Raw genomic sequence first — 13,475 nt, forward strand, 5'->3', positions numbered from 1 at the left:
GTTAAACATTAATTCCATCACTATGAGCACTTTAATATTTGCTTCATATGTAGTCTGAGTAATGCCTACACCTACAGACCCATTGAAGAAGACGTACTTAAAAGAATCTCTATAGCTAAGGGTCCCATGAAATAAGTATGTTTATGCACTGCTGGTAGGAATACAAACTGGTCAAACTTTCCAAAGAGCAATCTATATCAGGAACAATGTTTATGGGAATTCCCTGGAGGTCCAGTGGTTAGGGTTCCACGCTTTCACTGCCAAGGGCGCGGGTTCAATCCTTGGCTGGGGAACTAAGATCCCACAAGCCGCGCAGTGTGGCCAAAACAAACAAACAAAAAAGAACAACGTTTATGAAGTGATTTTAAAGACATAATCAGAGAAACACAAAAATTTATACACAAGGATAAACCCTGCAGCATTCCGTATTAAACTTCTATTGAAACTCAGACAAGATTCAGTCTTAGAACAATGACAAATTCAAAAAAAATAGACTAAAGTAATGAAAAAGAAAGTCTACACCATACGGCCATCAAAGATACTAAAGGAGGTCAAAGAGTCTCCTCTGCTCGAAGCCTTCCTGGAGCCCCTTCCTCCATGACCCCCTCCCCCTGCTCTGCCCCACTCCTCACTCAGCCTGCCCTCCATCCCAGGGGTGTACCATGTCCTAGAGCCACGTGATCAACCTCTGCCAACAAGCACGCTTCTTCTTTAAGAGGGGAATGGAGAAAAAAATTACCTGGGAGTTCACGAGGAAATACTACCATTAAATTCTGTTCTTCAAAGAATATTTAATTGTATTAGAAAATGATCAACATATAATACTGTGAATTAAAAGGAACGAACCTTTGTTTATATAACACAACCCCAATTTTCAATCATTACGCATCTCCTATCACGGAAAAAAATATACCAAATATAACAGTCTGTGTTAACATTAGGGTAATTTCTATTTTCTTCTTTTTAATTTTTATAATGAACACATACTGTTCATATAATTTAGTAAACTCTTACAAAAATAAAAATAATATAAGCCATTTGATTGGCAGTTTAGAGATTCACAACTAATGTGTGAGATACAGTGTGGTACAGTAAGTTTTTCCAAACACATACTCCAACTGTATCAGAACAGGAACTAGGAAATGTGAGAAAAACAATTTCCCCTTTGAAAATTCAACTGTAAGTTCCAATCGGAAGACAGATATACAAAGTCACACCGCTGCAACCTGGCTACTTATATTAACATAACCAAAGAAATACTGTGTAAAAAAAAAAAAGAAATACTGTGTGTACCAGAAAAGGGGCAAGAGGCAGAAAAGCACACACTCCCCAGAGAAGAGGGAGGATTACTCGTCTGGCTGCTGAGGTGTCTCATCTCAGAGGCGAGGCTCCCAGTAGGAGGAAGCTTCCTGCCCACGGGGAGGGGGCCCACAAGGTAGTGCCTCGCCATTACACATCTCCTCCATCCAGCTCCTCACACCAGAGTAGAGCAGAGCTCCTGCGCTGTGCTTCCCAGGAGGCTCGCCCACTGGGAAGAAAGTGCTAACACAGGGATTCCTTCCTGCCTGTGTGACAAGGAGGTTTTTGAAGAAGGTGTGACTCCTCTCCAGGAGGGACACGCTGACCCTGCCCTGGGTTTGTCTCATGAACTTGGTTCCAAGTGGATCTGATCTCCCAGGACTGCCAGTCTCGGCCGGCGCAGAGGATGAGCCCCAGGGTGTTTAAGAAGAGCTAAACCCAGCTGGCCTCCCTAAGAACACACAGTCACACCACATCCAGCTGATATGGACTCGCTTTTATGATACAGGATTTATTTTTATTAATGTGTTCATACTCAAACTGGAGTAGAACATGCAAAGCATTATGTTTGAAAAACAACACAATCTTCAAGTTTTAAATGACTTCCACTGATTTTAGAAACCCATTCTGAAATCATTCCATGCAGAAAAAATGTAATTTCCCTCTCACAGAGATACACTTACATACATAAACATAATATATAACCACACTCACAGCCCTACAAATATTCCACCGCTGCTGGCCATACTTAAAAGAAAATCTATCCTTACTAAGGTGCCTGACTTCACACTGATTTACATTTAAAATATTCTAGAATACTAAATATTTCTCAAAGAAAACTATTTTACATAAATATTAAGTATTTCTCAAAGAAAATTAATTTACATAAAGATTTGCAGTTAACTAGGGCATTTTATAACATTTTGTAACAATGTTCTCAGAATATGAGCTGAACATTTGAATATGACAGATTTCAAAATAGAATTCATTTAAATAAGGCAGATAATAAAGGGAAATTTTGTTATGAATTCATCAGAAAGTGTTGTATATTGCCATATAACATAAAAAATTTAAAGACGCACTTCCTCTGGATTACCCCAACTGACTACATCTACAAATACCTCTAGTATAATCAGTATACTGATTATGGCAAACAGGGGAAAGGATTCATATTAAATTTCATTTACCTGGAATAGGCTGTGTTCCAAACCTGGAAAATGTTTTTAGACAAAATTCTTCTGCAATAAGCTTAAATTGAAAGACAGGGGACATCGTTAGAAAAAATGTTAAATTACCAAATTAAAAAAAAAAAAACCTAGCCATTAATCAGAACACATTTTTTCCCTTTTTCAGTCACAATTATGCTGCCAAATAATCTGTACTAAAATCCAAGCTACCCATTCAACAAATTCCTCTCACGCTACCTTCTCCCCAGTCTTACCAATATCTTTTTATTATTTCTCTGGACAAGCTCTCTTCTTGAATTAACAAAACGCACCCCCCAGGCCCCTGCAGATTGCCTTGCCTGTTCTGTGTTTCGGCGATTTAACAACACTGCCCTCCATCTGGAATAACCTCTGTATCGAGGTGCATCCGTCTCCCTCATCTACTTCAAAACTGCTGAAGAATCACTTCATTATCCCTCCCCTGGATTAACCTCTCGGTTATTTCAACTTTACTCTGAATCTTCTCAGCATCTCCAATGAGTTTTCGATCTTATCAATATATAATTGTAAACATATTACTGGATAAATATTTGAATATTCTTTTTTTTTACATCTTTATTGGAGTATAATTGCTTTACAATGGTGTGTTAGTTTCTGCTTTATAACAAAGCGAATCAGTTATACATATACATATGTTCCCATATCTCTTCCCTCTTGCGTCTCCCTCCCTCGCACCCTCCCTATCCCACACCTCTAGGTGGTCACAAAGCACCGAGCTGATCTCCCTGTGCTATGCGGCTGCTTCCCACTAGCTATCTATTTTACGTTTGGCAGTGTATATATGTCCATGCCACTCTCTCACTTTGTCACAGCTTACCCTTCCCCTCCCCTATTTGAATATTCTTACACAACTTAAAAGTTATCTCCTTTTACTATTACTACAGCACTCCACTACTTATTTTGAGAAGCAGAAATCATTAGTATTTCCTGCAAGTAACTTTCTCTCCCTACTCACTATATTTTTTCTCTCTTTAAATGTAAAACTATGTTAGCAACAATATAATTGCTAAGTCGATTTAGGCCTGCTTTTTTTCTTACTGGGCAAAGAAGGGAAAGGCAAGTGAATTTTCTCTTTCTTCGAGAGAACAGAGGGGTGGTGAAGGGAAGACTGCCCACAGTGGAAGGGATCAGAAACTCCAACAGGCAAAAAGCCAGAAGCTAAGATGGTCGCCTTTCCCATCAGGGATCCCTATAGGAGCAGTTCTCAAAGCCTCATAATATCAGTGAATCAGCATCACCAGGAACTTATAAAATATGCCAATTCTCAGGCTCCATCTCAGACTAACTGAAATAGAAATAGAGGTGGGATTCAGCAGCATCCTCCAGGTAATTTTTATGTATGCTAAAGTTTGAGAACCACTGCATGAAAAGTCTGCTTCACAGGCAACTGAGAGCCAACTGTGTGAGTGTGCTTTCTCTTCTGAACATGTGCGGGTTTTTTTCCTTTCTTTTTCATGGAAGACATGCTTTATGATCTCCACCTTGCCCTAAATCTGAGTGTGAGTCTGTCTTTTCCCCTGTGTGAATGCACATGTGAACTGAGAGATGGGACATGTGGAATCCAAGAAGATTCTGGAATTCCTATGTTGTGGCATCCAATATAGTTGCCACTACCAACATGCAGCCATTTGGATTAAAATTTAAAATAAATAAAATTTAAAGTTCAGCTCTTCAGCCACACTAGCCACATTTTAAGCTGGTGGCTATGAGGTTGCACATGCAGATATAAAACATCTTCAGCCTCACAGAAAGCACTACAGGACGGCACCTACATTCCTAATGGACCAAAGCTTGTCCACGATCTATCAAGCCACATCCAAGAAGACATCTCCAGGATGTGCTGGACTGAGAACTATGCCCCACAGATCCTGGCTGACGGCACTGAGAGAATTCAGGGACTAGAAATTTAAAGACAGTACAGAATATTATAGTGATAATAATAGTTCATATGCTACAGTAAAAATTCATATTGTTTCAAAGTTAAAGCCTTAAAAAAAGTATCATAAACTTTGTCGTTAAAGTACTGAACAAGTGATATACAGCAGAAAAATCATAAGAACGAAAGTTTTTCGTGAAGAGTGAAATCTAAGTGGTGCATAAACAGCAACGGGGTACTTTGTATTTAGTAAGCATGTGTGTCAAACACTCTGTTAACGGCCATAATCTGCCCTTTTGTCTTTAGATGTTACAGGCTTTGTGTATATCAGGCTTGAATATTTCTTTTGTAGCTGGCTAACTGAATTCCAGTGCTTCAGCCTTGGGACTGCACGTCCTAACTGCTGGTATGCGGGGGAAAGAAACAGCGAGATTAAATGCAGTCATTCTTTCTTCTCCAGTAGTTGCCAAAAAACAATAGTATGCTGCACCATAAATCTGTCCTTGAAAATGTTATTTATAACAAAGGAGTCTTGTAAGACACCCACACTTCAGAGATTGTAGCTATGTCCTACATAAGTGGCCTTTAACCGCCAAATTTTAATTGGCTTTCTTGCTTACTAATGTGTTTTCCTGGATGTTAACAGTTAAATCCACATCTCTGTTTTCTAAAGATTGTTTGTTCATACGGATGTTCTGTTAAAAGCCAGAGGATATACGACACTTCCCTCTCATCTCATGAACGTATAAAAGTAATAAAACTATGATTTTGCTAGATATCTGATTTATACAAGAGTATAAATGATCACTGTTGATCATTTAAATCAACAAAGGCCACACAAACTACGTAAAATAATTCCACTTTCAGGTGATCATATTTATATCAATAACTTACACTAATTGACTTATAGATTTTTGATAAATCCTGTCAAAATAAAATTCAACACAACAAATATTTATTATGCACCTATATGCAGGTACTAGAGGAGGAATCATGAGTCAATAATCTATTACACATACATATAAATGCCCACACTTCAGCGGTTTCCAATCATTTTCTGTTACAGAAAAAACAATTACAATCATATGAATTATAAAGATAACATATTTATATTAGCATAATAAAGTGATACACTGATAATATTTAATATATATTGAGTATACTGAGTACTTATTAAGTATGAGACATCAGGCACTTCACATGCAGTGTCACTTTTGATTCTCACAACCGCCTCATTTACTATCCCATTGTTCACAGGTGAGGAAAGGGAAGCACACAAGTGTTCAATAATCTTACTGTCAGAAACCAGAGAAGACAGAGAGTACAGAAAGATGGGTGTCAGGGCTGGGGAGAGGGGAAGCAGAGTTACTGGTTAATGAGTATAGAGTCTGTTTTCCAAGATGAAAAGAGTTAGACGGATGTGGTGATCACTGTACAGCATTATGAATGTAGTTAGTACTACTGAATTGCGTACTCAGAACTTGTCACAATAATAAATTTAATGTTATGTCTATTTTACCACAATAAAATAAACTGGAAAACCAAACGAGAGGAACACAAGAGACAGAGGAGTAACTCTGTACTGAGGCGACGACGTTAGGGAACATATACTTGGGCTTCGCTCAGTTCTTGGCACACAGCCCTCAAATCCCTGTTATTCCCTCAGCAGGAAGAGCACAGAAGTGTCTGTTGTTGTTCAAAACAAGCCCCTTTCAAACACACCTGAATTTATGTTAATGCGATGATATCTGGAAAGCACCTAAGGGTGGAGGCTGCTTGCCAGGGAAACCAACCACCTGACTAGAGGGTTAAAACGTTCAATGCCACTCCCCTCCCCTACCCAGGAGAGGAAAGGGGCTGGAGCCAATCACCAAGAGCCAATGATTTAACTGATCGTGCCTACTAATGAAGCCTCCATAAAAACCAAAAGGACAGGGTTCAGAGAGCTTCTGAATCGGTGAACATTCAAAGAAGGACCCCAGTTCCTACACTCGGGACCCTTCTGGACCTCACCATACGCACCTCTTCACCTGGCTATTCATCTGTATCCCTTATCCTATGCTTTATAATAAACTGGTGAACGTAAGTAAATGCTTCTCCGAGTTCTGTGAGCCGCTCCAGCAAGATATTAATCAAACCAGAGGAAGGGGAAATGGAAAACTCTGATTTATAAGTCGCTCAGAAGCACAGGTGGCAACCTGTGACTTAAACTGGCTTCTGAAGTGGGGGTGGTCTTGTGGGAGAGACAGAGCCCTTAACCTGTGGGATCTGATGTGATCTCCAGGTACACAGGGTCAGGGCTGAAATGAATTCTACTTGGTATGTAAAAACTGCCACACATTTGGTGATGAGAAGTTCAGAAGTTCAGCAGTAAGTGTTAAGAGGAAACACAGAAGGTATGTTTTCCCTCCTATAGATGCACAGCTCAAAAGCAGACAGCAAGGGGAAGAGCTATGTGAGAACAGAAAGTAAGCTGATGCCAGTGTAAAGGCAAGCATTCCCCCACAGCTGCGATGTGCTCTCCTCCAAAGAGGAGGCCACGTCCTAGCCAAGCACCATAACCCTACTGTTCAATTTAATTATAAAATAAAAATACATACCTGAGGGGAGAGAAACTTTTCAATGCGTTTGGCTATAAAACCTTTCTCCAATATGGAGTTGACTGATGGTCTATCCCTAGGATTTCTTTTAAATAGTTGAGAGATCAAACTGCGGAGATCATAAGAATAATGCAAAGACACGGGTGGAAAAGATCCAGATATGATCTTCAGTACCAGGTTTTTCATATTGCCAGCTTCAAACTAAAATCCAGAAAATAAATTAACGTATATGAAACATAAGTCGAAAATGTCAGTTTCAACAATGAGAAACAGTACTTTTCCTATCAATATAGAACAGAATTGCAACCCTCTTCCCAGTTTTAATCAGCACATGCTCTCTAGAGCAAGGTTCACTTGGTTATTTACGAACACATTTGAAAGAGAGTATCAGTCCTCATAAAATGGTACCACTTGCTATAAGATTAACTTTTACTTATTCAAAAAACTAAAAGATGGGATATAGGTATCAATTAAAGAGTTTATAAAAACATAACAGTAATCAAGATGGTAAAACAAGCAAACCTGGTAGTCTTCATTTAACACCTGCCTTCCTGTGCCCCTGCTGTAGCAACTAGAACAAGAAATTAACTACAGAACTAAAACTATTTTGGTAAAAATATAATAAATAAAGGTACTGATTAATTTCCTTTTATACACTGCTCATTATTACTTTTAAGTGTGTGATGCTCCCAAAAGCCATGCGATCAGCGATGTGGCAAATATTCCAAAGGGGAATATAAGCCTTATCAATGGGAATATATATTTTAGGATTAAACACAATATAAACTCTAACTGAAGTGGGGGGGAAAAAGAGATGGGGCAGTTTAAAATCTAAAGAGATTTCATTTTGAAAGTAAAATTAAGCTTTTGACATCTCAGCTAAAATAGTATAGAACAGTTGTACACTATCAATATGTTCTTAATGCACACGTTAAGAAAACAAAACATGCTATAAGTTAGGCACTGGTGATTATATCCAAGTATAAAAGAGTTCTGTTAAATGTGGAATTCTCCTAGCATTTAAAATATGATATTGTTTATTAAGCTTTGAGTACAATTCCATCATCTAGAAATACCTATATACCTAAGAAGGATCCTAAATGCAGAAATAGGTTATTACTCTATTCTTTCATTACAATGAAGTTTTATTTATCTCTCAACTGATAAGCTCTTCATAAATAAAGGTTAATGAATTACTTAATTTTATGTGTCCACTGAAGGGAAAACAATTCCAAAATACAGAAACAATGGTGACAGAACAATGTATTGTAAATGAAAAGACTATCTAAAAATATGTAGATTTAGACCTACATGACTGTGTGTCACAGAAAAACTGACCAATTCCTTAAAGTACAGATCTAATATCCACCAGGCCATATCACTTTGGCAGTCTATGTTTTTTTCCTTCAGAAAAATAAAATCTTAAGGGAATACAGCAGAAGAGTATGCAACTATGAATAAACACAACAAAGAAAAATACTCCCCAAATAATATCAGGCAATAAAAACAAACTATAAAACTGCTTATACCATATAACCAAAATCTTGAGGAAAAAAAACAAAAACTCATTTTATAAATTATTCTATAAGTCTAGAAGGAAACAACAAAATATTACAAGTAATCATTATTGGCTGGAAGAATCGCTTTTGATATTTATTCGCTTACTTATATTTTAATCTCTTCCCTTAAGTTTTCTGTAATGAAAATATATTATGGCTTAATCAGTGGGGGAAGCATTTTAAAAAGATTTAAAAATGGAAAGTGATTAAAATTCAACCTATTTTGGATAAGAACTCCCCCTTTTTGGTGAATTATGTGTGATCTCAAAAGAATCTCAACAGTGAAATTTTTAAATACTCTATATTAAACATTATTTAAATTGATAAAATCTCCCCTCAACGAATATGCTGAGATATGTTCTTTAGATAATTTCAATTCCAAACACAAATAATTTGGATGCTTTGAGAAAAACTGCTAAAATGAAATTAATAAGTTTGTTAAGCTGAAATATCAAATTCATACGTGAATTTAACATTAAAAAGACAGCAAATTTGTCTTTAGAAATAATTTTCTGGAATAAAGTATGATACATGTATTATAATAACATATATAATATGTATATGTAATATATGCATACATATTAAGGGAAAATTGATTTAAATTTATACCTCAGAAAAGAAGAGAAATTTATAAACCGACAGAGAAGAATTTCTAGCACAAGAGGGTCATCTGAAAGACGGCATATGATTTTTTTAAATCAGAAACACTATACGTACTTTTTGACATAATTTTTAAAGTATCTCAGAAACTTCTACTTACTGCATGTTTAAGTGTGCACATCTCATAAAGGACACACCCCAGAGCCCAAATGTCACTAGAAAAGAGAAAAATAAGAGATCTTCTCTAAATATCAGAATTTACTTTAAAAGGTTTTTTAACTTAAAGGAGACAAAAGCAGCATAAAAATGCTTTGCAAAAGTATGTGTTCCATAAAACATGACCTTTCAAACTTAAAATTACAACCATAACCAAATGACAAAAGCAGCTATTCCAGATTAGAAAAATAACTGTTGCCCAAGTAATTACTTTAAAAGTTTCATTAAAGAAATCTAATATTTAAAAGGACAAAAATCAGTAAATTTCATGGATGCTTCATTTAGTTTTTTTATTTTGCATAAATCAAAATGTTTTGTTCAATTATTTGCAAAATACCACAATTTCTTAAATACTATAAAAGCAAAATACTGCTTTAATGAAGAAAATATTAATTTACTAAAATTAAATCTGAAACAAATCTGTGACAGCCAACTAAAATATGTAAATACATTAATTTATTTTCTCCTAATTTAAAGACTTAGTTACACTATCTTCTTTATCCACTCTCTTCCGCTCTTTTATCTTAAACAGATAGTTCTGTAACTAAAAGACTACCTGTATTTTTAAAAGGAAAAGACCCCACAATTTAGAGCTACAGTGGTCCTTGGAAGTCAAAAAAAAGAAAAACAAAACCACTGCTCCTGGAAGTTTAACTTATTGAAAAAGAATAAAGCCCATTATCGAAATCCTAAAGTTATCTTTACCCAAACTCTCACAAAAATCTACAAATATAAACCTGTAACCTCCAAAATCTGTTTAATTTTAAGATTCAACTAAGAAAAAAATGTAAATGTAATTGAGCTTTTAGTAACTTGTACATGTTACAAACTAAAAGCTATAAACAAAAACATTAAACTAATGATCTTATCAATAAAATACTTTAAAATACATTTGGGAAAATATGAATTTCAAAATATAATTGATGATGTTCATGCATTACATTTTTAAAGCATTTTTCCCACAAAACCAATATTACATAAAATTCTCCAAGGGATGATTAAATCCATTTCAAATTTAAAGACTAATATTTTCACAGTTGAGTTATCCACAAGACACAGAAACAGCATTAAAATGTAAAATTATTTTAGCTCAAAGAAAATACTATTTTATTTTAGAATATCTACTAATAATACACTGCATGGACTTGGCCGATCATTGTAATTTAAACTGATCTTAAATACATTCCTCAGATGACGTTCTCAGACCTTCTGCTCAGGTCTGAAACACAGCTTCCTCTCTACCCTCAAAAAAAAAGGGGGAAAAAAAAAAAAAGGGGGGGTGGGCAGGGGGATAGCAACCATGAACACATGCATTATTGCCAGCTACCACTTTCTTCCTTTTAGCTTCTAAGGGTGCTTTCAAAATTAAGACCAATGCTTCTTGGTTGGCATTTTTAAATTAGTGAGTATGAGAGAAAATAAAGGGTAACTGGAATTCAGTGGCAGAATTCCTCTTCCCAACACACATATTAGTCAATCTGTTAGCCATAATACGGCCCAGTGATTAGGAATTTGTGCTTGGGAGCCAGATGCCTGGGACTTGGAAGTTACTTTACCTCTTTCTGCATTTGGTTTCTTTATAAGGAAAGGAGGAATGAATAATACCTATAACTCACAAGGTTTATCGTGAAGATAAAAACAGTTAATGCATAAAATGCATTTAAAACAGTGCCTGGCATATAGTAAGTGTTCAATAAATATTAACTATGATAATTCAATAAGTGACTATTACAAACAGAAAGACGAAGAAGGCACTCTATTTCCCATTATAGCTTAAATAATAAAGAGATTCTATAGTTCCTTCAGCAAGGTAGTGAAATAGCTGCTTTATAATTCCCCTCATTATATACTAAAAAAATGTATATACATATGTATATATATGTCTACATATGTGCATTACTGATTTTAGAATAATATTCTGAAGATTAATAAAGACAGTACAACAGAGAAAGATGTAAAGGAAATAAACACATAATGAATATTTTAAATACCTTTTATTATTATATGGTTTGTTTTCACAGATTTCGGGTGACAAGTAGTATGGGGTCCCTATGCAAGTCCGAACCAGCTCCACAGTACTAGAACAAAAGAGAGTTACTGGAGAAGCTTAAGACATTTAAAGACATTACCACACATACATCACCAGGGATTAAAATTTCACTGAAGACATTATAGCAAACCAAAGTTTAAAACTGTATGTTACCTATTAAGAACTCTAGCGATTCCAAAATCTCCAAGTTGTATTGTCCCATCTTTGGTTAAAAATATGTTCTGTAAAAGAGATGAAAAAAAGCCAGAAATGTTGCTACAGTCCAGTTCTTAGTCAACGACTTCTGTCATAAAAATGAATCCAGTTAAAAAATAATGCTGGGATAAGTGGATATCCACATGCGAAAGAATGAATGTAGACCCCTATCTCACACCATAAGCAAAAATTAACTCAGAATGGATTCTAGACCTAAATGTGAGAACTATAAAACTCCTAGAGGAAAACACAGGAGTAAATCTCCATGCCACTGGGTTACGCAATGATTTCTTAGATATGACACCAAAAGCACAAGCAAAAAAAGAAAATACAGATAAATTGGATTTCATTAAATTAAAAACTTTTGTGCAAAGGACACCATCAAGAAAGTAAACAGACAACCCACAGAATTTGGGAAAATATTTGCAAGTCACGTATCTGACAAAGAATTTGCATCCAGCATAAAGAACTCTTACAACTCAATAATAACCAAAGACAACCCAATTTTAAAATAGGCACAGTCATATATTATATGATCCATTTGTATCAAATGTCCAGAATAGGCAAATCCACAGAGACAGAAAGCATACCACTGGTTTCCAATGCTCTATCATCAAACTGCGGAGCCAGGAGTTTGTGGGATTACATGAATTAAACTCCATTATCAGTCAGATGTGAACCAAGCACATGCTCACAGCCAAAGATGGCACAAGGCAGGGTTGAGTGGAATGGAGTAAAATGGTCTGAAATGGGATTAGGAGGCAGAGGGTCGGGAGAAAGGAAAGATGGGGTAGGGAGCCCCGCCATAGTCCCTCTCCTTCCCACTACTCATCCTGGGGCTACAAGGCTACATAAGCAGCTGCAGGCCTAAGGACGTAAGAAGACAGACACACAGCCTTGACATCACGAAACAAAGCCCCTCTGTACTACCCACTCTGGGAAGGGCGTGAGCCCAAGTGACGCAAACGTGAAAGAAACCTCGATGCAAAGATGAGTGAGCTGTGGGGACAAAGTATCTCCCACAAAAGAATCCAATACACGTGAAGAAAGCTACTGCAAAGAAAAACAACCAATAAAACAACCAGAACCAGAATTCACTACAGACAGAATTAGTTTTATAAAGCAGTCCAATAAAAACTTTGAAGTAAATATATTTAGAAACTTGCAAAGAAATAAATGAAGAAATAAATATGCATTTGAAAAGAACAAGACATTATGAAACAAAACCCAATTACAATAAGAACAGATCTATATGAAAAACCATTTAGAAACCTTGGGGAGAAAAAAAGTCATAATAAAGTCAACAGATGAGAAAAGCACTAGTTTACACAAAATTTCAAAGGGATTTAGTTAACTAGAAGATAGGTCGAAAAATTCATGTAGAATACAACTGAGAGAGACACAGATAAAACGTGAAAGAACAAATAAGGCACTTGAAGGGACGAATTGAGAAGCTCCAACATGTGTCTAGAAAAAAATCCAGGAGACAACTGTGAAAGTAGCAAAAGAGAAATAATATTTGAAAAAATATAACTAAACATTTTCTACAACATTTCTAGAAGAAATATACATTCTCAAAAGTACACAGCATAATGAATAAAAGTGAGCCTCACCAATTCACAAACTATGAAATTTCAGAACCATGGGACAGAGAGAATATCTTAAATGGGTCAGAGAGAAGAAACAAGGGCAAGAGATTGCAAATTCCTAAACAGCAACAGAAGAAGCCAAAAGACAAATGGGCAACATCTTAAAAATTCTGCAAGAAAACAATTTCTAACCAGAAGTTGATAACCAAATTCTCATCAAAGTTACAGAATATTGGACTTCCCTTGTGGCGCAGTGGTTAAGAAT

The 13,475-nt window shown here is 36.0% G+C and overlaps 1 protein-coding gene across 7 annotated transcripts in view; it reads right to left on the reverse strand.

Annotated features, from left to right (window-relative positions):
• The window catches only part of NEK1 (NIMA related kinase 1), a 213,806-nt gene that overhangs the window by 156,570 nt on the left and 43,761 nt on the right, over positions 1 to 13,475 (reverse strand). For all 7 annotated transcript variants that reach the window (XM_089912681.1, XM_089912680.1, XM_022594861.3 and 4 more), the window contains 5 exons: positions 11,580 to 11,647; positions 11,368 to 11,454; positions 9,321 to 9,375; positions 7,002 to 7,202; positions 2,487 to 2,547 (listed from right to left, as the gene is read on the reverse strand). In XM_089912681.1, the coding sequence (XP_089768807.1) occupies positions 2,487 to 2,547; positions 7,002 to 7,202; positions 9,321 to 9,375; positions 11,368 to 11,454; positions 11,580 to 11,647 (472 nt within the window). The remainder of the gene's footprint in view (positions 1 to 2,486; positions 2,548 to 7,001; positions 7,203 to 9,320; positions 9,376 to 11,367; positions 11,455 to 11,579; positions 11,648 to 13,475) is intronic.

The sequence above is a fragment of the Delphinapterus leucas genome, chromosome 6 (assembly GCF_059928025.1).
Source record: "Delphinapterus leucas isolate spDelLeu-1000000601 "Yukka" chromosome 6, BTC_Dleu_Yukka2, whole genome shotgun sequence".
Taxonomy (NCBI): Eukaryota; Metazoa; Chordata; class Mammalia; order Artiodactyla; family Monodontidae; genus Delphinapterus; species Delphinapterus leucas.